Source organism: Erpetoichthys calabaricus, chromosome 1, assembly GCF_900747795.2.
Source record: "Erpetoichthys calabaricus chromosome 1, fErpCal1.3, whole genome shotgun sequence".
Lineage (NCBI taxonomy): Eukaryota > Metazoa > Chordata > Cladistia > Polypteriformes > Polypteridae > Erpetoichthys > Erpetoichthys calabaricus.
This window is the reverse complement of record NC_041394.2, coordinates 43354001-43377898: the sequence shown is the minus strand read 5'-3', so window position 1 is coordinate 43377898 and position 23898 is coordinate 43354001. Positions and strand designations below refer to the sequence as shown.

At 36.5% G+C, this 23898-nt stretch overlaps 1 protein-coding gene across 2 annotated transcripts in view; it reads right to left on the bottom strand.

The window, feature by feature from the left end:
* Window positions 1-1507: 1507 nt before the first annotated feature.
* The window catches only part of c1h2orf42 (chromosome 1 C2orf42 homolog), a 46497-nt gene continuing 24106 nt past the window's right edge, over window positions 1508-23898 (bottom strand). For both annotated transcript variants that reach the window (XM_028798766.2, XM_028798773.2), the window contains exons 4-9: window positions 21283-21381; window positions 16173-16277; window positions 15946-16053; window positions 8343-8443; window positions 2903-3065; window positions 1508-2818 (exon numbers count right to left, since the gene is read on the bottom strand). In XM_028798766.2, the coding sequence (XP_028654599.1) occupies window positions 2610-2818; window positions 2903-3065; window positions 8343-8443; window positions 15946-16053; window positions 16173-16277; window positions 21283-21381 (785 nt within the window). In that variant the 3' untranslated portion in view covers window positions 1508-2609. The remainder of the gene's footprint in view (window positions 2819-2902; window positions 3066-8342; window positions 8444-15945; window positions 16054-16172; window positions 16278-21282; window positions 21382-23898) is intronic.

Below are 23898 nucleotides of genomic sequence, written 5' to 3'. Positions count from 1 at the left end.
GCTATGTCCAACTCTAGGAACCACCTACTCTGATGTAAATAGTCTGATGGGGACATTCAGACATTTAGGAGGGGGAGGGTGTAGCCCTAGGCTCATATAATATAATATTCCACATAATAATGTTTACTGGTTGTTTTGTTTTGTTTTTTTAAAAAAAAAAAAAAAACAGAGTTTGACGTGGTTTTCGGAGGCTTTAGAGCTCCGGGTGGTGTTCACGCGAGAAGGGGTTGGACGCGAAAAAAAAAAAAAAAACAGGGTGTTGGAGGTGAAGAGGGCGAGAGAGGCGAAGGAGCGGAGGAAGCCTGCGAAGAAGCACGAGATACTTGGAATAGCGCTCCAGGTGACAAAAGGAAAGCCTGGCAGCTCCTAGGGCAAGGAGGAAAAACAACAAGTTTTACCTCATTGGAACGGACAAGCTCCATTTTCGCTTGCAGCGCTTGCATTGGTTTGCTGTGCGCCAGCCTGCTGGCAGGGCAACTCCATCATTTTTCTACAGCGTGGAAGTTCTGTGTTTGGACAATGGACACTGATATTCACTCCGCATATTAGTGAGTACTGTTACCTTTTATGTTGGCTCATTAGAGCGAATGGGCCTTAACGTTTTTGGCCACCACGTTCACGAGTGTCGACCAGGCCTGCAACGAGGGGGGTTTGTGTTAATATTTTATTTGGTGGCCGCTGGCTTGTGTGTGTGTGTCTCTGTGGGCCCCTAAAGTTGTTAAGTTAGAGTGAAGATTTAGTGATTAAGTTTGCTCATATTATAGATTTTGTTATTGTGTTCTTCTTTAAAAGTGGGATGTTTTAAGTGCAGGTAAAAGCAAACAGTTAAGAGTACATTTGTAAGGTTTAAGTGCACTGCCTTAACCTATAGGTATTTGTTGTGAAGGGTAAAATATACAGCAATTTGTGTGAGTTTCCAATTTCTATAAGCTATGATTTATGGGAATTTTGATTGGACTTAACTATAAATAGTTTTATTTATTTAATTTTTTTGAGATATTTTTTCAATTTAGTCAATAAATTTTGTTATATTTTGGGAATATATTTATATTGTGAATTGTGTTACAAATTACTAATTGTGAAACAGCTGGTAGCTTATTACTGGGGAGTAGGTATTAGTTAAGGGAAACAGAGTTTACGAACTTATGGCGCTATCCTATGGCTAAAGGGTAAAGAAAGCGCTACACATACACAATTGCTTTTAAAGCTAGCACCAGCTACCAAACAGGAAAAGAGTTACCTGAAATTACTATGCAGCTGGAACCAATATATTGCATTACTGAAAGTATATATTCTGAATGATGCAGTTTACGTTGGAATAATTTTAAGACAATCAGACTTTAATAAAAGTATAAATCTGCTTATTCTTGCAGACATTACCCTGAGGTAAACCAAGTCTGTTGTAGAGCAGTAATTCAGTTAATTGACTGGCTAAAAGTATGGATAAACTTACCTCTCAAGTAGTAAAAAGTGCACAAATGATAAAAAAAAAAATAAAAAAAAAAATATCAATACAATTTTGATAATGTTGAGAGATGCTGAACTATCAAACAAACTGCATCAAAAAACAAAAACAATAAAACATTATTCTGTGCTGAGAAACATACATTCATTTAAACAAACACTGGGAGAAAATACTCTTTCCTATTATAGCAGCAATACACATGGAAACAACAGACGATTGATTCAAACCTACCAAGTGATACCAACTAAATAACCAGAGCATTTTGTTTTTCAAAACAGAGGAAGAGAAAATCTAACAATGAGATCAACATACCAAAATGCTAGCTCCTAGCCATGCATTTAAAAATAAAACAGTGATCCATTTTAATAGATTATACCAGTTACAAAACAACCAGTCAAGAGCTGAAAATTCCAAATGAGTTTCATGATAAATAGTTAGATCATCATGGTATAGTAAGTCTTGAAAGAAAAATAATTCTGTGAATCAGAACTGAAAAATCATTAGCCCTCTTCTTTTCTGTAACAGTAAACGGACTAAGGAAGCAGACAGTGAAGTTCATAATAAAACATACTGTACACAGCTATGCTAATGTATCTCAACCCCGAATCTGGATAGACCTTTCTCAATTAAAGTAAGAAGATTCAGTTTTCAATGAAACATCTATGACCTAGCACACACTCTGGTGTGCTCATAAATACTAAAGGAATCTAAATGTGGAAACCAGAGACTCAGCCAACTACTGAGGATTACAAATTTAACACTGCCTTATGATCTGCAAGGAAATATTTGCAGGACGTATAACAATATGTGGAAGCAGAGGCACCATCTGCCACAGTCTAAATCACTACAATATCCGGGCAAAATAAGAATAAAATGGGTAAATTAAAGGTAGCTCAAACTCGGCTTCCTTTTATTTTCTTCTATATTATTAATGTGGGCTTACTTCAGAATTATTAAGAGCCCAGTATTTCAAAACCATGCATGGCCAACTGGCATAGTGTGTGGGGAAAACCAAAAAAAAATCAGTAACATGATTTGGAAAAGCTGTGCTTCCTCAGACAGTGGAGATACAAAGTATGGAATAGAAACAGGTCAATCATGTACTGAAGAACCAAAGGAGCTAAGGGTGCTCAAAATGCTGTTCTCAGTGGAGAGAAATACCAGTGACTGCCGGACAAAGCTCTACAGTGTGCTCAGCACAAGCTGGCTGCACCATATATTCCACATGTCCATTGTGCAGATGTCCATATTCAAAGCGGAGGCGGAGTTCCCCAATCTTGGATTGAGGCAGGATGTCAGGGATCCACTCAATTACAAATGGTGTAGGATCCTTCTGATCAGGAGTAGTGTTCCCTAAAGAGCACATAAAACAGTTGGTAATTTAAGGATTATATATCAGAAACTATAACAACATCATTGCTTGTTCATTTAACTCACCAACTTTTAGAAATGTCTTCAATTCTAGCGGTCGAATGGCAGGCTGCTTGTCAACTCGACCATAAGGATCTGTAATAGATTCAACCTGTACTTCTGGACAGTGGAACAATTCAAATGTGCCATCACGATTCTTAATGAAACTCTGAGTTACTTCTAAGGGCATCTGAGGCAAAGAATGAACAGAAAAATTAAAGTGATACAATTCAAGAACTCTACAAATTCTGTATAATAATTTCTCTACCATTCTCAGACCACACATTTCCAAAACAAAGTTGTTCAAAATTAGGATGTGTCCTTTAATGGTGAATACAAATCACTACTATTAATTACTTTATCATATTTTACATCATTTGTATTTTTTCCCGTAGACGCCTAATGTTTAGAGTAACTGTGCTTGCTAGTACACAACAAAAACTTTTCAGATAAATCAGTTGTTTGTTTTCATACTGACTCTTCCAATATAAAACAAAGTTATGTAATGTACTATGTCAAGAGGCAGCACCATCAGGTCATCCCTGAAACAACACCAAGGACAGCAAAGTCTTGCAAAAGGATGTTTTCATTTTCTAATATACAAAGGAAGAAAGGATGATTCAAGGTAGAATACTACCTGCAAATTAAACCTTTTGATACATATAGTCTTGCATCCCATGCATCACATGGATTGGCTAGCCAATCAGTTATCACAAAGTACAGCAGTAAAACACTTGTCTGTCACCTCTTATATGTCTTTTCAAATACAGGCCTCTCTTCATCACAATAGTTAAAGCCTTGTCTAAACTAAGCTTCCAACTTAAAGTTCAATGAGTGCCCAACCTCAAGGGATGTTAAAGCCCCAGCCTGGGATCCACTTCCCATGAAATATGTCAGACACTTTAGGGGTTAAGTCTTTACACTAAAAAGCCTGGAGCCATTCTGCTAGAATCCTGTTTATAAGCTCTACGTCCTCTTTCCATCCACCTTCTCTTTACTTTAAAATGGCAGGCAGATACCTTATTTTCCCTATACATATAGCAGACATTCACATATAACTTAGATGACACCTCTAGCAGTCCAGATGGGTAGACGGGGGGTGTGGCTAATTTCAAGTTCCTTTTCAACTCTTGTTGTCCTTTACCTAATTTGTGCCCCAAAGCTATTATTTCCAGGGTACTCACCACACTATGACTTGCTTCCTTCCTAATATCCAACACTATGCTTTAGCCTACACTTCAATGTATAAATACTGTACACTTTGGCAGTCACATTCTATAGAAAAAAGATTTCTGCAATTTTCTTTGTGACTGATGATAGGCAATAAGTGGAGCTTGGGAAAGACCTATCAAAACTATATTCTTCTTTTTACTTGTTCTATAGTTTTCACTTTTGCTGTATTCATAAGTAGATAATATATTGGAATTCTGTTTTCTCTTTTAAACATCCTGTGCGGATGTATACTACTAATGTCACTTGTGATGGTTGGCCCAATCAAGCGGGGACGAGGAAACAAATGGTGAAACTGCAATGTGAATTAAACTAAGTATATGTGATAGGTGCTCCCGCACACCAGAAATCAAGGGTGCCAATCGAATCTTCAATGTTCTCCAACCATTTTACATCTGAGATGCCAGGAGTGATCAACCCCCGTTTCAGAACAAGACTGAGAGGGTGAATATCAGAATACCTGGCCACCAAAGGCCACTAGCTAGAAACTTCGTACAATACCATGTTGTCACTCTGAGGTGATGAGCTTTCCTGAAGCAATTTAAGGGCAACTAAATACTAAAGGATACAGGATAAAGAACCAATTTAATTCACTGTAACAAGGTACATAATTTTAGTCTTATGTGTCACAGTAGGAGATCAAAGAATAAAAAATGTGAGAGCAAAATAAGTCTTTAAAAATTTTTTTTTTTTGACAACTCACATAGATACACTACCAGTGACCTAAAATAACCAGTTTAAGCAACATCTCACTATTTTAGTAAATGTATCAGGTACCAAATACAGCAGACCATTAAATGATTGATGCAGACAGCAGGAAGAAATTCTGTCAGGCCATAAGGTGTATTTATTTTGCATGTTGGCCAAAGTAGATAAATTGAATGGCAATAATGTTAAAAAAGGCTATTAAAGTTAGTGATTTTAAACCATTAAAATAACAAAAAGAAAATTAGGCATATGGCTATTATTATCCATTGAATTGACGAGAATGCAAGCTACTTGCTACTTGCTTGTTGTGAAAGTATTTAAAGGTTTTAGTATAGAATAACTACAAGACAGGCATCTCTAAGAACAAACTATGTTGATATCCACAAACAAAATTAAATGGTCAAAAACTCTGATTGGATGTTATTAGTCAGGATGTTCAATGACATAACACAATGTCTGGAAAAAGTTTTACTTCATTTAGAAAGTATTTTGTTAACAGCAGAATTTATAAATTCAATGTAAATACAAAATTTCCATATATTTAAATAATATCACATCATGTAAGTGAGTAGGCACAGAACCTAAGAGCAGAAGGAGTGGTGGATGAGCTTAAACCAACCAAAGAAGAAGAAGGATGTTGAGATATCTGATACCTCAACTCAGAAGTACTGTTAGACCTTTTTTATGCACAAGTATTCACTACTCCAATAACAGCTGTGAGCTTGTCTGTGGAATTCATTTTGCAACAAATATAGTCAATGCCCTATAGGGGTTTACCACATTTAACTGAAATGCTCACATTGCTAATCTACTGAATAACATGAAAAATTGGTCATTTTTCACAAACTCTCTGGTCAGCAGTATATGTTGAAAAAATCCCTAAAAAAGCAGTCTCTCTTATGAATATAGAAAGAAGGACAAAATTTAACTATAGACTACAGATATTAGTTTATAGGAATGAAGAGGACAGATGTAAGAAGATTCCATGCAGAGGTGTGTATTCCTCTGGTGCTGGGATACCAGGAGCCAACGGAAGTTTAAGCTGTGCATCTCTGGTGCCTGAAAGCCAGAACACCTTGACCAAGAAAAGGTAAAAACCTATAGAAAGCCAACCATGTCCACATAATCTCTGCAAAAGTATACAATGCAACTCAGTGGTAAACTGCTGCTTTGTACCTGGGACTCCTCAGTCAAAGGCTAAGCCCACTGAAAACTGTGGAAAGTTACTGCCTTGTAGTTGAACAGTTTAGCAAAAGGTTAGGGTCATTAGGAAAAACTTTAATGTCAGCAAGGATATATGGTCGTAAAACCTGACACCAAACTGTAAGTCGGGACAGCATATAGAAGCATAAGAAATGTAATGGAGTACCCTGTAGTTCTGACACACGCAAATCTCCCTACCAGCATGAAAAGTGGACTGGGGTACCAAAAAGAACACAGCTATAATTAAGTAAACAAGTGAAAGAGTAAAGTATTAGCTTGGAGTGTATGGTCCATGATGAGTAAGTCAAGAAGAGGAACAGATGTACTTTGAATGCAGGAAACAAGGTGAAACTGAGTGAATGCTAGCGAGTTAGGGAATTACTTTAAATTAGTTTAAACAAATCGAATATTAGTAAAAACTGTTATAATGTTCCAATGTATCATTATGTGAACACTCACCCTTAAATTGTTTCCACAACAGTCCTTACATATAAATACATGCCGCCTTTGTTGAAAATCCTGATGACTAGTTAAATCAATCAATCTTGTCTCATATGGATGTTTATACCAATGAAGAGAAACAAAGCAACCTGCACAGAGCCTCTTCACGCTCCACATTGACACAATAAAAAAAATGCTCTTGAAAGCTACTTCAAACTTAAAATACACCTTTGCTCAATCTTTTCCCTATATCATTCCCTCTCTTTCCATTTTTTCTGTTTTCCCCTGAGAAAAGAAAGCATATAATTAGCTAGGTAATCATTTACTTCATTATGACTATTAAAGAAAAGATCCATTTGCAGTCTTCATTAATATGAACCAAACTGACCAACCAAAAAATTAATGTCACTCATTACACAAAAAACACACAAAATTACTCCATGGTGTAATACAATGGCTAAATTAGTGAGAGGGAAAACAAACTGTTCATTTATATTCTAGTGTTACTTTTTGCCTTTGACTAAGATTTATTTAACATATGTTCAATTTCACAGTTCTAATTGAGATGGTATGACCCATGCAGAAATGAGGGACAATGGTAGAAAGATCAGGGGAGTCACAGGCTCAGTTGACGGGACTGTGTTGGGGGGAACATGAGAGAAAAGATGGTCTGGGGTGGAAGATGGCAGAAATTCATCAAGGCAGCTGACCCCTAACAAAGGCATAGTACATGTGGCGAAAAAGACAATAACAACGAAGATGAAGAACTCAGCTGTGTGTAGAAGAAGGGCCACAGAAGGTGCACTTGGGAAATCTCTTGGTTGGCAGAAGGAAAAAAGTGTTTAAAGTGACAGGAGATGAAAACTGTTAGGTAGGCAGGCAGGCAAACTAGGATACTTTCTGTTAATTTTACAGTTTGTCTTATTTCCAGTGTTTAAACCCCCTTGTGCATTATGTTACTCATTAGGACCTATTATTTTTTTTTATATATTTTGGTGTCTTTGGCATTATTCTGAGTATAAGATGATACGAGAGGACTTGCCCCCACTACACATTATATACAGTATTAACACTGAATAACTTGACAGCGTTTAACAGAATGTAAATAAACATATCAACAGAACAGTTTGCCAGATACCAAAATATAAGTTATTTTAAAAAATAACAATTCAGTAGTAATTACGGAAACCTAGTAATTATTAGATCAGTGTTATATTTACACATTATAGAATCATTAACAATTAATCCTACAATATATTTTTAATTAGATCCCATTAATGGTTGCCCAGAAAAATGTGGAAGACATTTTTTATTACGATTAGCTTTTACAGTATTCATTCAACATGCTTGTAAGATGCAAAATATACTAACTACAATTATACTACAATGTCTCTTGTCATTTTTATAAGCTCTGTACCAGCAAGGACAAAAGCACATGACACCTTTTTGTACCAATCTGAATCCTGTACTTGCAGCCACTCTTAACTAACCTCATCATCCCTGCCAATTTTTTACCCAAGGATAACATTTTTATTGGCTCCAAAGAATCAGAAATGTGAGTTTTATGATTGCTATGTTTAAAACAAAAAACACCACACAATGCCTTTTAGAGGGCCAACTGTGCATGGACTTGGAAACAAAATGTTTTATGGCACTGCATTAGCAAGTGTCATGATGCAAATTAGCCACAAAATAAGTTGCAGTCATTTTTTGTAAAATTTTTGCTACTGGTAAAATTTTCGATCAAAGCGTTCTACAAAAGTTTTATGGAGCTATGACATTTTGTAACATAACATCTGTGGTTGCATATATTATAGGAATATATAGTATATACCAATCCATGACTTAGAATTGACTAATTAGGATTCACAATCATTTAACTTACCTCTGGAGTATCAAATATCTGCTTGACCTGCAAAATATTGGTGATATGCCACGTATATTTTGAAAATGTGCCTAATGGTAGAGCATCTTTTCTGACAAATGCTGCAGCAGAAAAAACAGAATGAAGAAAAAACATATTTAGTCACAATGTATATGCACAGAAAAACAAACAAAATGAAGTGAACTAAACAAATATTTACATTTAAACTCCTGTAAGTAAAACAGAATTCTGGCACCAAGAGGACATGAATTATGTTGGGTTAGCAGAAAATTCACTTACTTTAAATAAACGCTTTCCCATATAAGGAAGCATTATTTATGAGAAAAAATAATGAACATATGTTGTACTTGCACCTAATCTATGGATATCTACAACTGCCCCAAAATATAAGAAAAGCTCTTCCTGTGGTTAGACTTGAAGGTAACTTGAAATGAGGTGTCAGTTCTAGCCATGTAATCATTCCGAAAATTTAAAGGAGGAATTCACAATTAGAACAAACTTTCCTGATAGTGTTACAGACTTCTGAGCAAACATATTAGAATCCCATAAGGCAACAATAACCTGGCAAACTTTTTTAGGGGTGCTGAAGTTAGCTGATGAATTTAACCTGCTACAGCTAAAGACCTAACAAATAATAACATATATTGTGCAAAAGTCCTTAAGCATCATTCATTTTGATACAAAATACCTTGTTTTTGCGAGTGTGTAGATTTTGCCCTTCTGTCTGCAAAGTTGCAGTTCTCTAAGCCAAAATATAACTGATTTTTTCCTTAACACTGTGGTGTCTTTACTTACACAAGTAACTACTCTTAATAGTTAATATCATTAGTAAGTTATCTAAGAATATTCATAACTGGTAGCAAGATATGTATATAATATATATTAAAAATGTTTTACTACTGTGCCTTATACAACAAATATGTCTGTGCATTTCAGCTTGACAGTCACTCATACATGGAAAAATGTTTAGAATTAAGCTATCACCTGCATATTGATGTGTGTGTGTGTATATATATATATATATATATATATATATATATATATATATATATATATATATATACACTGTATATATATATATATATATATATATATATATATATAATGTATATATATGCATGGGGAAAATATGTCCAGTGAAGTATAGTTTTTACATAAAAGAAAGACAAGATGTCAATGGTGTTATCAGTATCAACGGATGTACGTTGCAAATTTTTTTTTCCACGGACTTTATACTAACTACATACTATACCCCTTTCATTCTATGCTGCCACCAACTGACAGACACAGGTATTTGTTTATTAATAATGTTTTGCATTTTTTTGCTTGTAACTGCTGTGCAGTGTTACTGCAATTCTTTGTTTTAAAAACCATACATATACAGGTGATGAACCTTAAATTATTAAAATATGTCCAGCTGATAAATTAATATTCTATTCAATCTTGGGTCTTCTTTGCCTACCTTAATAGGGATTGCGATGATCAGCAATAGACATGGCAGTTGACTGCACAGTGTGTTCAATAATAGTATAAAGGCGAGGTTTAATTAACAGAAGGAGGAGGCAACTTATTAGTTAAATTTCACACTATATTTATAATTTTAAGAAAAAAGGGAATACAGTTTCTCCCAAAAACTTGTAGTCTTGCTTGATTTTTGCTTTAATGGAGTCAAGCTTGCAAGAGATCTGCAAATAGAAAAACTGACAGTTACTCCAAAATTAAGAGTTACTTAACTTTTGGACAGGGCTGTTCAATTACAATTACAGTTGGGCCAGATTTTCAAACCAAGAAATTTAGTTGGGCCAGACATTTTCAGCAGCCGGTAAGCAGCAGGTAATAACAAATGTTAAATCAACACAAATGAACGTATTTAAAAACAAGTAATGTTTATTGATTGTTTCCCTTTTATATTAGGTCTCATCTGACATAGGCACATCAAAAATGTATTTAAAAAAAAACAACAAACAAGCTGTAACTGAACAGAATCTGAGGTAGTAACAATACTTTTTTCCACTTTTGAAATAAAATAAATTAACATTTTGCTCATATCTGACCCAGGTACATCTCAAAGTGCATAAAACCAAAAAAAGCTACACAGTATTAGTAATAACATTTGTTTCCCTTTTGAAATATGAGATCCTCGACCAATGTAAGCGGGTGGTCATGACAGTCAAGGGATTTTTTTTTCATAGAATTTAAACTATCTCATTCACACGGTTTTAATCACTCATATGACAGAGGTAAAATTTGCCATTTTGCATCTGTTACAATATAATTAGTTTAAAGTTTTAATGATTTCACTCGCAACTGGCAAACTAAGTAGAAAAGATAATCACCAAAGCCTATTTTTGGTTATATCTGAGACAATTTTAGTTGCTATCTGGAGCCCTGGTAGGACCACGGGCTGGGCCACTTGGAGGTTGCTTCTGGGCCGCATGTGGCCTGCGGGCCACCATTTGAATAGGCCTACTTTAGAACATAGTTGTTCTGTGTTATAATAGAGGACTTGAAAGCTTTGCCCAGATAAACTACAAAAAGATGGGAGTTTATCACAAAATGGGGTGGGAGGAGACATCAGTCCCAAACCATAAGCACATCTGGGACATAATCAGATTTAAGCACAGGATAAAACGTGCACAATATCCATTGGAATCTACCTCAACTTCAGAGGAGTCCATTAATACAACTCTGATATACATGGAGTACTAGCCTGGTCTGCAGAACCTTACAGGGACACCTCTAAAACCACCTCCACAAAAATCAAAGTACTTATTGAACAAAAATAACACAAGTTTGCTGTATGACCTATTGCTTTTCAAACATTGAGGTGGGTGGACTCCCTGTGTACAGATGAGCTTCCCTCCAGAAGAGGGATGGATCTTACTGTCACTGACAGTTGCAACAAAAGACACAGATAAAGCCTGGCTGCCAGAACAAGTAGAAAGAATTCTGTGATAAGCTTAAAAGAGCTAAAAAGATGATATACTCTGATTTTCTATCTCCACAGTGTACCATGAAAGATAAGGTTGAGTAGATCTGAGGATTTACTGTGAGGGAAAAACCTTGGCACATGATAAAGGGGTATATATATATTTTTTTTTTTTGAGACATTAGGGAATCTTTTTGGAACTAATGAAATATATACCTTCAGAACATGTTGCATTTGAGCCACACTGACACTTGGTTAGATGAGGATGTTAAAAGTATGGATGGGGTTGGAAATTTAACACAGGGAAAGTTAAAATGTTAATTTCTGGAACTATATAGTAATATTGAAAAAAAAAAGATGACCTATTATTATTAGTTTAGGACAAAGTGAACATTAACCCCTTTTTGCTAGACCTTTAGTGGGTACGAGACCTTTTCAGAACGCAGGCTTAACAAGACTGCAAAAAGCCAGTGGCAACCATATACCACACCCAACCTACATTCCAAAAAAATAACTCTCAAGTACTACAAACAATTTGTCAGCTGCTTCTCAGTGCTTCCGTGTGACACATTCAAATCAACAACAAGAATTGTAACCTCTATGCAAAATAAGTGACGTACAAAGAAGAGAGATGCTATATGAAGTGAGGCACATTTGGGAATTCATGAGTAGATTATTGCTTTGATGTGGTGCATTGTGTGGCACACGTTGGGAGCGGCTATGAAGAGTAATGCAGTGTGAAGTGAGTTGCCCCATCTTCACTGATAACTTTGTAAAGTCCAACCTACTATGAGATTTGTAAGATGGCACCAGTGCTTGAGGTCAACCAATCAGTATAATTCATCACCTTAGCCTCACCCACGATAGGTCCAAGTTGAACAAAAAGAAAATGCACTGTATTAGGACCTAAATAAAGGATAGTCATGACTCGATTTACAACGTCCTAACGATGTTGCACTTTAATGACAGAGCTTACAAAGAGATACAATAAATGAAAACTAATAGCATTGAAACGCTAACATCAATATTGATATTAGTTAATTATTACTACTGCATTTCAACAATTATTAATTTATGTAATGTACGTATTATGCTAATGTTAGGTTAGGGTATGTCAGGTCAGGTGTATACTTAACACATCATCAGCAACAAATTACAAGGATGTCCCTGCGTGTTGCTGCTGCACAGCTTGTTCTTCGCTGTGCATTGATGCAGACGCGGCACATTATATCCAAAGTCAGTGCGGCAAAAATATCATCAGACATGAAGGCACATTCCTGCCCCCTTAATATATGTCAACACGCTAAATAACAAAATCGTCTAAAGATGCACAGGTTGGAACCATATGCAGTCATTAAGCAAGACACGGCTGTACTAGGAACTACCCTGATAGGAGCTAAAAAATGTCCCAAGTTTCTGCAATGAGAATGCTCCAAATGTTCCTGGGTTTCTAAAATGTCTCTGGTTCTTGTAAAATGTTAATGTGGTTGGAAAGCCCCTAAAGATAAGCTGACACATCTGCAAAGACTCTTATAGACAAAAGTTCTCAAAAACGCATTACTTTGTAGTTGTAAGTGCAAGCTGAGTTTTGAGCAAAATGTAACATTAAGCATGCACTGGATCTGTAATTGAAAGAGGCTGTGCTTCGATCCCTAGTGGTTACACCTTCCTTTAAAGACTAAGTGCATATGCTTTTCCATTCTCATTGTTGAGGAAGCGAAAAATCTATTTGGAACAGGAAAAGTGTCTGTCCTTTTTGGAACAAAAAAGAACTTTCTTTGCACCAAAAAAGCTACTCTCCACAGACCCCTTGGATGCCTTGATTTAGCTATAAAATCTATTCCTCCAAAGTGTGTGCTTATCACTTACCCCATTTTGAGAAGGCTAAGAAAGTAATGACAGTGTCTTGACTACGCTATTCCTACACTAGACAACAGGTAACAGGAAAATATGGAATCAGTAACAGACTGGAAATGCATTGCATTAATGCTGGAAACATTAAAAATAAAAGAACCAGAGTTATAAGTAACAGCATATAAATACAGAAATTTTGCTGAATACTGAGAAAATACACAGTAAGTCATATATGTTATTAAGAGAGGCAAACAAGTGAAAAGGTAGAGGGGTTGTTCATTTACACTGGAAAGAATTTAAATACACCCTTGCTTCAAACAAGAAGGTAAAGCCAAATCTTTTTGGGGATATTTGGATTTAAAACAGAAAGCTGCAAGGATAAAGGCATGACACTGGGAGCGTAATTACAGGATGCTGAAAAGGTGACAATATGCTACTACAATACCAAAAAACTAAACCTTTTGATAGAATTATTATAGTAACATAGTGCTTAATTTACCTAAATGCATGTTGGAAAATTCCTTCAAACAGAGGGGCACAAGAGCAGGACTTTATAGTAATCAGTGACTGGTGTAACTTAGTATGTCAAAATGCCAATATTCTGTAATAATCAAGACAGAATACAGAACTTATTAAATCATTAGGATCTAGCAATCATAATACAGTGGGTTTCAGTACAGTGACACAGAATATACTCAAAAAGTAATACTATTAAATTTTAGTAAGGCAACTTTTGAGTAGATGCTTTAAAGTCTTCAAAAAAGTATAAAAGGTAGTGATGCTAGGTTATATTTTTTAGCAATTAAAGTTGTAATATCTAATGTGTCATTGTCTTTTTGAGTACCTATTGTGGTGAAAATATTATACACCTTATCCAAAGTAACAAAGTAAACATACCTTAACATTTTGCAAAGTAACAAAGTATCTATGGCATATCTTGGTGCGTATATAAAATGCTCAAAAAAATTAAAGGAACACTTTGAAAACACATCAGATCTCAATAGGAAAAAAATCCTGCTGGATAGCTATACTGATATGGACTGGGTGATGTGTTAGGAACGAAAGGATGCCACATTGCTTGATGGAAATGAAAGTTATCAACCTACAGAGGGCTGAATTCAAAGACACCCCGAAAATCAAAGTGAAAAAATGTTGCGGCAGGCTAGTCCATTTTGCCGAAATTTATTGCAACAACTCAAAATCGTACTCAGTAGTCTGTATGGCCCCCACGTGCATGTATGTATGCATGCATGACAGTTTGTTTGGGGGGGGGGGGGTGTTATTTCATCCCAATACCTAATGGCAGTCAAGGTGCAATCGTCTAGCCTGTAGAGGTCTGTGCGTCCCTCCATGGATATGCCTCCCCAGACCATCACTGACCCACCACCAAACCAGTCATGCTGAACGATGTTACAGGCAGCATAACGTCATGGTGAATCTGTTCTCATATGATACCAGTTCTACTGATGGGTTAAGGACCTTCTACGGCCCTGTTCTGCTCTCCTAGAGTAACTGCCTGACTCCTGGAATCTCAAAACTAGTGAAAAAACAGTCAGAAAAGATGAGGAGGGGAAAATGTCAGTGGCCTCCACCTGCTAAAACATTCCTGTTTTGGGGGTCATCTCATTGTTGCCCCTCTAGTGCACCTGTTGTTAATTTCATTAACACCAAAGCAGCTGAAACTGATGACCAACCCCCTCTGCTACCTAAATGACCAGATCAATATCCCAGAAGTTTAACTGACTTGATGTTATACTCTGCTATACTTAAAAAGTGTTCCTTTAATTTTTTAGAGTATAATAACCACCTAATATCTTTGAGACTTTTAGGTTTCATTTAAAAAAGTATCTTTGGAAAAGAAAGAATCCAGAGGATTCCAGGAAAGGTCCTTGGTTTTCTAGTAATATTTATTGATCATGGCAATTACTTAGTGGATTAGTAAAGAATTTGGAAAGAAATGGACAAGAGAAGTCTAAAACGTATAGGCAAATTATTCAACATGACAAATAAATGTGAACAAAAGTTAAGAGTAATTAGGATTGGTCATTTTATTTATCTATTAATACACAATCATTTTCCCCTCATCTGTTAAAGTACAGTACTACTTCTTTAACCATCCTTTCATTCAGTTGACCTGCTTTATTTCAGTGAGTGTAACCTGCCAGCTCTACAGTAGACGTACCTTTAATATACTGTAGATATTTAATTTTAGTAACATGTAATGGAAACACATATTACAAATGTAGTGTTTTATTTGAAAACATTTATTTAAGTACGATCTCAAATTCATATTGCTTTACCTATCGTCATCTTTTTCAGTGGTTTTGCAGCCTCCTCTTTCAAATACTTACAGCTTGGTTCTTACATTTTCTCACAACAAACATCATTAGCAGATTTGTTTGTCCCATTCAGCAATTTATCTACATACTTTTTTCAGATATCCTTAATCTCTGTTACTAGCAATCATAAGGCTCATTCAGCATTTTTGAAGCAATTTATCCTACCACATTTGTTTTTTTTTTTGCATCTGCTTTGCAATCTTGCACACATTTCTCTTTACTTCTTCACCTCTTCATCTCACTTGTAATATCTCATCTTTTAGCTTCTTGAGCTCTCACAACTCCTTTTAGTGTTACTCAATGACATGTTAAATACCATTACTATTATTATTTTGCAACTGAAATAATCATCAAATGTAAGACAGAATCTCTTAATTTTGCTAAAAGAACCTTTATCGGGCGTTTTTTAAAATATTCTATACGAAAGAAACTGGATAATGTTAACAATTATATAATACACTTATAGAAATTTATAGCTCACCCGTGGTAGAATTGGGCAGTCTTTTTTTCCTACTTCCAGAAGATATTCTCTGCTGGAGGGCTTCAAAAAAGCTCTGTGGAATATGAAACACCAGGGGTTCTGGTTTTCCTAAGAAGGCAGTGTACATTTTTATAAATAGTTTATCCAGTTTTACTTTGGTTGCTTTATAGAAATAATCTGTTCATTTTTTTTGCACTACTCTTTAGTACAATGCAAAGATATCTTACCATCAAACTGGAAATGCATAGTCTGGTGGATTCTCTCTGTAACACTAGAAAGCCACTGATGGAATGGCAGGGTGATATGGGATTCATCCACTGTTTGGCTACTTCCTATAAGAAAATACACCTACACAATGAAAATGGCCAGTGTTACATGTTGAAAATACTACAGACAACTTAAACATTTGGAAAGGGCTTCAATGATAATTAATTGGTTTCAACATAATAGAAGGCTGTTTGTCAATGAATTCATAATCTAATGTAAAATTTTTATGTTATACAGTTTTATTCAGAAACAAGCATTATGCATTTAGGAATTTTTTCTCCTTTTAGTTTTAATCTATGACAATGTAATTTTAAAAGATACTGAAGCAAGGGCACTTATTTACCCAACAATTAAATTACAGAGCAAGGATGTTAATAGTTGCTGAAAGCAACTTATCACTGTCAATTTATCACTAAACATATCCTCTCTTCAGATTTTCAAGTTAAAATGAACACCTTTTTTGTTTTTTCATTAATGAAAGAGAATGCTAGTGTGAGTTTCACCTAATTATGGGTCTGGCTTTTTGTAGTTTTTAGTTCTTTGTTTTCAAAGTTTTGTTGGACAAAAGGAGCCCAAACAAAAGCAATTAAACGTGTACCAGTATTAATGATAAGTACAAAAAAAGAGGTTTTTCAAGCACTGTTGGACTTACTCAATTTTATTATTCAATTTGTCTGAATATATACATTAATTGAAAGAAAGTAAGTACATATCCTGTTGACATAGATTTGATAGAAATACACAAAAAGCCTTTACCTAAGATTGCTTTCACATTGCCAGGCTGAAGTGATTCAAATCCGATTGTTTTTGCCTTAATGTGACACAAAACCGATGTTTTCAGGGTAGCGTGAACAAAGTAATATGATCTTTTCAAATCAGATTCGGGTCACTTTCATAGCTCATCCTAGATCGGATACGTATCTAATTTGTAGCCATGCAACATGACTCGGAATGGTCAGATTGGAATGCAAGTGTTTTTAGCCAATATATATGGGTTGAATGCTGTTGTCATCAGCTACCACTGGCAGTGAGGCAAAATAACAATGTAGGAGAGCTTCAGCTGTGACAACAGTCATAGACTCACCATTACTGGCTCATTTCTCATACCAACACATCTCTTTGTACAGCAGTGCCAGCAATGGCTGCAAAATCAGCAAAAGCAAGCCATTTGGCTTTTTTTTTTTTTACCTTCTTGACCTAATCACGTACAGCTGACAAACTGTTTGCTATCTTCCATAACAAAATGTGATGCGTACACTAGTAACTAGTACATTCATTTTTTCAGCTTTAATACCATGAGTCATCTCTCAAATATGATGTTTTTATTGTTGGTGATGCAGACAACTTGTGCACAAAGTGTATGCATGCTGTTTCGGAGAAAAAGTGCATTCACATTATAGTAAGATACAGATCACTTTTACTTATGAATGTAAACCATCAAGGTAGACAAATGCTATCAGAGTAAAAAATCAGAATTGAACAATGAAGGTTTTAATTTGAACGTAGTGATAGTGTACTATATTATACAGTAATCCCTCGCTGTATCGCACTTCGCCTTTCGCGGCTTCACTCTATCGCGGATTTTATATGTAAGCATATTTAAATACTAGCAAAATACCCACGCTTCGCAGCGGAGAAGTAGTGTGTTAAAGAGGTTATGAAAAAGTAAAGGAAACATTTTAAAAATAACGTAACATGATTGTCAATGTAATTGTGTTGTCATTGTTATGAGTGTTGCTGTCATATATATATACATATACACATATACACACACATATACACACATATACAGATATATTATATATACATATACACATATATTTTATATATATATATATATATATATATATATATATATATATATATATATATATATATATATACACATACATACATACATACATACATACATATACACACATAGATGCACTTACAATAACATAGAAATCAATATAAACAACATTAACATCATTATCATATGAGAATATGAAGTAATATATAAGAAGCACATTTCATATAAATATAAATTATTAAATAGTAAAATCTTCTTCTATAATTTGCTACCGTGGCTTTTCGTTGGTCTGTCCAGGATTTTAAATCACCTGTAGCTTGCAAACCGTTTCACCTATTGACTTGAAATCTGGTACACATATAATACGTCACGTCTGCTATCCGCTTTATGGGTGATGATTGTATTACTCTTTTTATGTTTGTTTTATTTTAGAATCAACTCCTATCTGCGCACACCAGGGCGGCCGTGGGCAGATGCGTATGGTGTATTCACTCCATGTTATCGTGCATTGCGCTGTCACTGGTATTTTGATAAAAGAATTTGAACAATATATAAGAAGCGTATAAATTATTAAACAGTAAAACATTAACATTTAAGAAGTAAACTTACATTGAGTACTACTGCAGTGCCTTCGGGTATACCTCATTTTTTGTTTGCCCATTACATGCTGAAATGTATACATTTTTTGGTGTACCTACCCGAGAACACGCGACATATAACCGAGCGTGGGAGAAGCATGGATTTTAAACACGCGTTGAGTTCATCTGCTGGTCTCCCTCGTGGAATAACTGGTAATGTTTGACTAAAATGTACAGCGAGTAAAACGACATTACCTCCTTTTTTTTTTTTACGATCTCTGAGATCTTGCTTTTTTCGGTTCAAGGCTTCATAAGCTCTTTTATGTGCCATGGTGTACTTAATAAGTACTAATTATCCCAAACCATCATCTTTGAATGTTGCAAGACTTTCGCCTTGTATGTAGATCGGGGTAATTACATTCATTGCATTCGTAGTCTGAATCACAATCTGATTGTATGGGTGGTTACCTGGCACTGTAGGGTTGCCACCCGTCCTTTAAAATACGGAATCGTGCCGCGTTTGAGAATGAAATTGCGCGTCCCGTTTTGAATCAATACTGGACGGGATTTATCCCGTATTTTTTTTATAATTTTTTTTTTAAAGCAGCGTGTCATGCAAATCATCCCACACGCATTTTATGAAGATGCCTCCTTTCCTACTTTTGATTGGGTAATACTTGATGTCATCGTTAGTTTGATTGGTCTTTTTAACTGTCCAGTGAGGAGGACGTGTCTTTTAAGTAGAGTCTGCAAAGTGTTGGCACTGAGATGTGGCGTCAGCGCCATAGTTGAAGCCCCTAACGTTGCGGTCAGCAAGTCGGCTAACATCCGCCATGTGCCGTCTTTCAGTTGCGAGAAGCAGATTATAGAATGGTTGAAACTGTTGCCCCTAATGTTGCGCCACGGCGTGTGGTTCGTTTATACCTCGTGTCTTCTCATTAAACTTTTATCTCGCGAATATGTTATTGCAATCCTTAACGGGAGCGTTTCAATAAACTCATTGAAAATAGTTTTGCATTTACCTTTTTAGTAAAAGGCGAGCTTTTAAGCCTGAGAAATCACCCCGTAAATGCACACGTTTAATTGCACATGTGTTAATATGTATGGTTACACAGTATTAAAAGACAGTGAACAACGTCAGTTACCTTTGTTCCCGCGTTTGATAAAAGGTGAGCTTTTAAGCCTGAGAAATCACCCCGTAAATGCACACGTTTAATTGCACATGTGTTAATATGTATGCTTACACAGTATTAAAAGACAGTCAAAAATTAACGTCATTTACCTTCGTTCCCGCGTGTGACTCGTGCTGTAAATCTCTTCCTTGTTTTTAGTTCACGTGATTACGTAGGAGGCGTGATGACGCGATACGTGACTCCGCCTCCTCCATTACAGTGTATGAACAAAAAATATGTTCCAGTTATGACCATTACGCTTTGAATTTCGAAATGAAACCTGCCTAACTTTTGTAAGTAAGCTGTAAGGAATGAGCCTGCCAAATTTCAGCCTTCCACCTACACGGGAAGTTGGAGAATTAGTGATGAGTGAGTCAGTGAGTCAGTCAGTCAGTCAGTGAGGGCTTTGCCTTTTATTATTATAGATATATCGCGGATTTTTTGCTGCTTCGCGGATTTCTGCGGACAATGGGTCTTTTAATTTCTTGTACATGCTTCCTCAGTTGGTTTGCCCAGTTGATTTCATACAAGGAACGCCATTGGCAGATGGCTGAGAAGCTACCCAACTTACTTTTCTCTCTCTCTCTCTTGCGCTTACTTTCTCTGATCCTGACGTAGGGGGATTGAGCAGGGGGGCTGTTCGCACACCTAGACGATACGGACGCTCGTCTAAAAATGCTGAAAGATTATCTTCACGTTGCTACCTTCTGTGCAGCTGCTTCATGAAGCGACATGCTGCACGGTGCTTCGCATACTTAAAAGCACGAAGGGCACGTATTGATTTTCGATTGTTTGTTTTTCTCTGTTTCTCTCTATCTCTCTCCCTCTTTCTCTGCTCCTGACGGAGGGGGTGTGAGCTGCCGCCTTCAACAGCTTTGTGCCGCTGTGCTTCGCATACTTAAAAGCCAAACAGCCCTATTGATTTGTTTGCTTTTCTCTATCTCTCTGACATTATCTGCTCCTGATGCGCACTCCTTTGAAGACGAAGATATGTTTGCATTCTTTTAATTGTGAGACGGAACTGTCATCTCTGTCTTGTCATGGAGCACAGTTTAAACTTTTGAAAAAGAGACAAATGTTTGTTTGCAGTGTTTGAATAACGTTCCTGTCTCTCTACAACCTCCTGTGTTTCTGCGCAAATCTGTGACCCAAGCATGACAATATAAAAATAACCATATAAACATATGGTTTCTACTTCGCGGATTTTCTTATTTCGCGGGTGGCTCTGGAACGCAACCCCCGCGATGGAGGAGGGATTACTGTAGTATTTGTCAAGATGTGTTGCTGTGTATGGGAAGAAATCACTGCTCATGTTGCACTTGTACAAAATGCCATATTATAGCCCTATGGGAGGGTCTCTATTCCATCAAAAAAGCAGTCAAATGTTAAAGTAAACTGTAATTTTTGGCTATAAAAAGGATAATGAAAAAATACATCTAGGCAAACCTATTAACTGTAATACAAAACATTTCAGTGACACGATATAAACAAAATGTAATATGCACTTATTTTTGATGCAAAAACTCACCTTGTCTCTTCAGCACTGAAGAGAAAGCATTTTTTTTAGAAGTCGACTTTCTTAGATTGATATTTACCCCCTCTTGTCCAGAAACAGCATGATTGCTTGCTGTAATCAAAAAATGAAAATATGTTTATACTGTACACAGCACTTACATTAAGCATTTTATTAGAAATAACATGAATATTCATATTACAATTACATTTTAAAATTAATTTTCTGGTTACTCTGTTAAAACAATTACCTGAGCAGCAATTTTATAAATAATACAGCAACATCTAGGGCTTTGTGCTGTTAGTTATTTTAAGAGAAAAATGGCTAGAATCTAGAGACCGACTGAAATTTTATTTATTTATTTTGTTTTGTTTAGCCCTAATCCTGAAAATTTGCTAGAACCTTAAATACTACACACTTCTGGGTAGGTCAAGAATGCTTATACTTGGTAAAAATGCATACATGGCAGAGAAAGTTTAATCTACAACTAATTCTGTCATTGATTAGTTACAATTACCAATGTACAGTTGATTTGTGAAGGTGAATAAGTCAGCCTACTAGGCTTCTAATTAGTAACTGTTACAGTATGAAAAACATAGCGAAATACAGAAAACCTACCTGCACCTCAGACAACCTAAAATTCAATTAGTAGGATTAGGTCTTTAAACAGGTATATCTGTTATGAACCAGATCAGCAAGGACTAACTAAAGAAGGGTGAATCTGCAATATACAAAATAGTAGTACAGTAATCCCTCCTCCATCGCGGGGGTTGCGTTCCAGAGCCACCCGCGAAATAAGAAAATCCGCGAAGTAGAAACCATATGTTTATATGGTTATTTTTATATTGTCATGCTTGGGTCACAGATTTGCGCAGAAACACAGGAGGTTGTAGAGAGACAGGAACGTTATTCAAACACTGCAAACAAACATTTGTCTCTTTTTCAAAAGTTTAAACTGTGCTCCATGACAAGACAGAGATGACAGTTGTCTCACAATTAAAAGAATGCAAACATATCTTCGTCTTCAAAGGAGTGTGTCAGGAGCAGATCATGTCACAGAGATAGAGAAAAAAGCAAACAAATCAATAGGGCTGTTTGGCTTAAGTATGCGAAGCACAGCGGCACAAAGCTGTTGAAAGCGGCAGCTCACACCCCCTCCGTCAGGAGCAGGGAGAGAGAGACAGAGTTTGTTTTTCAAGCACAAATCAATACGTGCCCTTCGAGCTTTTAAGTATGCGAAGCACTGTGCAGCATGTTGTTTCACTAAGCAGCTGCACAAAAGATAGTAACGTGAAGATAATCTTTCAGCATTTTTAGACGAGCGTCCGTATCGTCTAGGTGTGCGAACAGCCCCCCTGCTCACACCCCCTACGTCAGAATCAGAGAAAGCGCAAGAGAGAGAAAGAGAAAAGTAAGCTGGGTAGCTTCTCAGCCATCTGCCAATAGCGTCCCTTGTATGAAATCAACTGGGCAAACCAACTGAGGAAGCATGTACCAGAAATTAAAAGACCCATTGTCCGCAGAAACCCGCGAAGCAGCGAAAAATCCGCGACATATATATTTAAATATGCTTACATATAAAATCCGCGATGGAGTGAAGCCGCGGAAGGCGAAGCGCGATATAGCGAGGGATTACTGTATCCCATGAAATGTACAATTTTGCTCATTCTTCTTAATTTTTTTTTCTAAACACACAATCATAAAAGTGCAGAAATTACTATTAAAGTACAGTGCATCCAGAAAGTATTCACAGTGCATCACTTTTTCCACATTTTGTTATGTTACAGCCTTATTCCAAAATAGATTAAATTCATTTTTTTCCTCAGAATTCTACACACAACACCCCATAATGACAACGTGAAAAAAGTTTACTTGAGATTTTTGCAAATGTATTAAAAATAAAAAAACTGAGAAAGCACATGTACATAAGTATTCACAGCCTTTGCTCAATACTTTGTCGATGCACCTTTGGCAGCAATTACAGCCTCAAGTCTTTTTGAATATGATGCCACAAGCTTGGCACACTTATCCTTGGCCAGTTTCGCCCATTCCTCTTTGCAGCACCTCTCAAGCTCCATCAGGTTGGATGGGAAACGTTGGTGCACACCCATTGTAAGATCTCTCCAGAGATGTTCAATTGGATTCAAGTCTGGGCTCTGGCTGGGCCACTCAAGGACATTCACAGAGTTGTCCTGAAGCCACTCCTTTGATATCTTGGCTGTGTGCTTAGGGTCGTTGTCCTGCTGAAAGATGAACCGTCGCCCCAGTCTGAGGTCAAGAGCGCTCTGGCGCAGGTTTTCATCCAGGATGTCTCTGTACATTGCTGCAGTCATTTTTCCCTTTATCCTGACTAGTCTCCCAGTCCTTGCCGCTGAAAAACATCCCCACAGCATGATGCTACCACCACCATGCTTCACTGCAGGGATGGTATTGGCCTGGTGATGAGTGGTGCCTAGTTTCCTCCAAACGTGACGCCTGGCATTCACACCAAAGAGTTCAATCTTTGTCTCATCAGACCAGAGAATTTTCTTTCTCATAGTCTGAAAGTCCTTCAGGTGCCTTTTGGCAAATTCCAGGCGGGCTGCCATGTGCCTTTTACTAAGGAGTGGCTTCCATCTGGCCACTCCACCA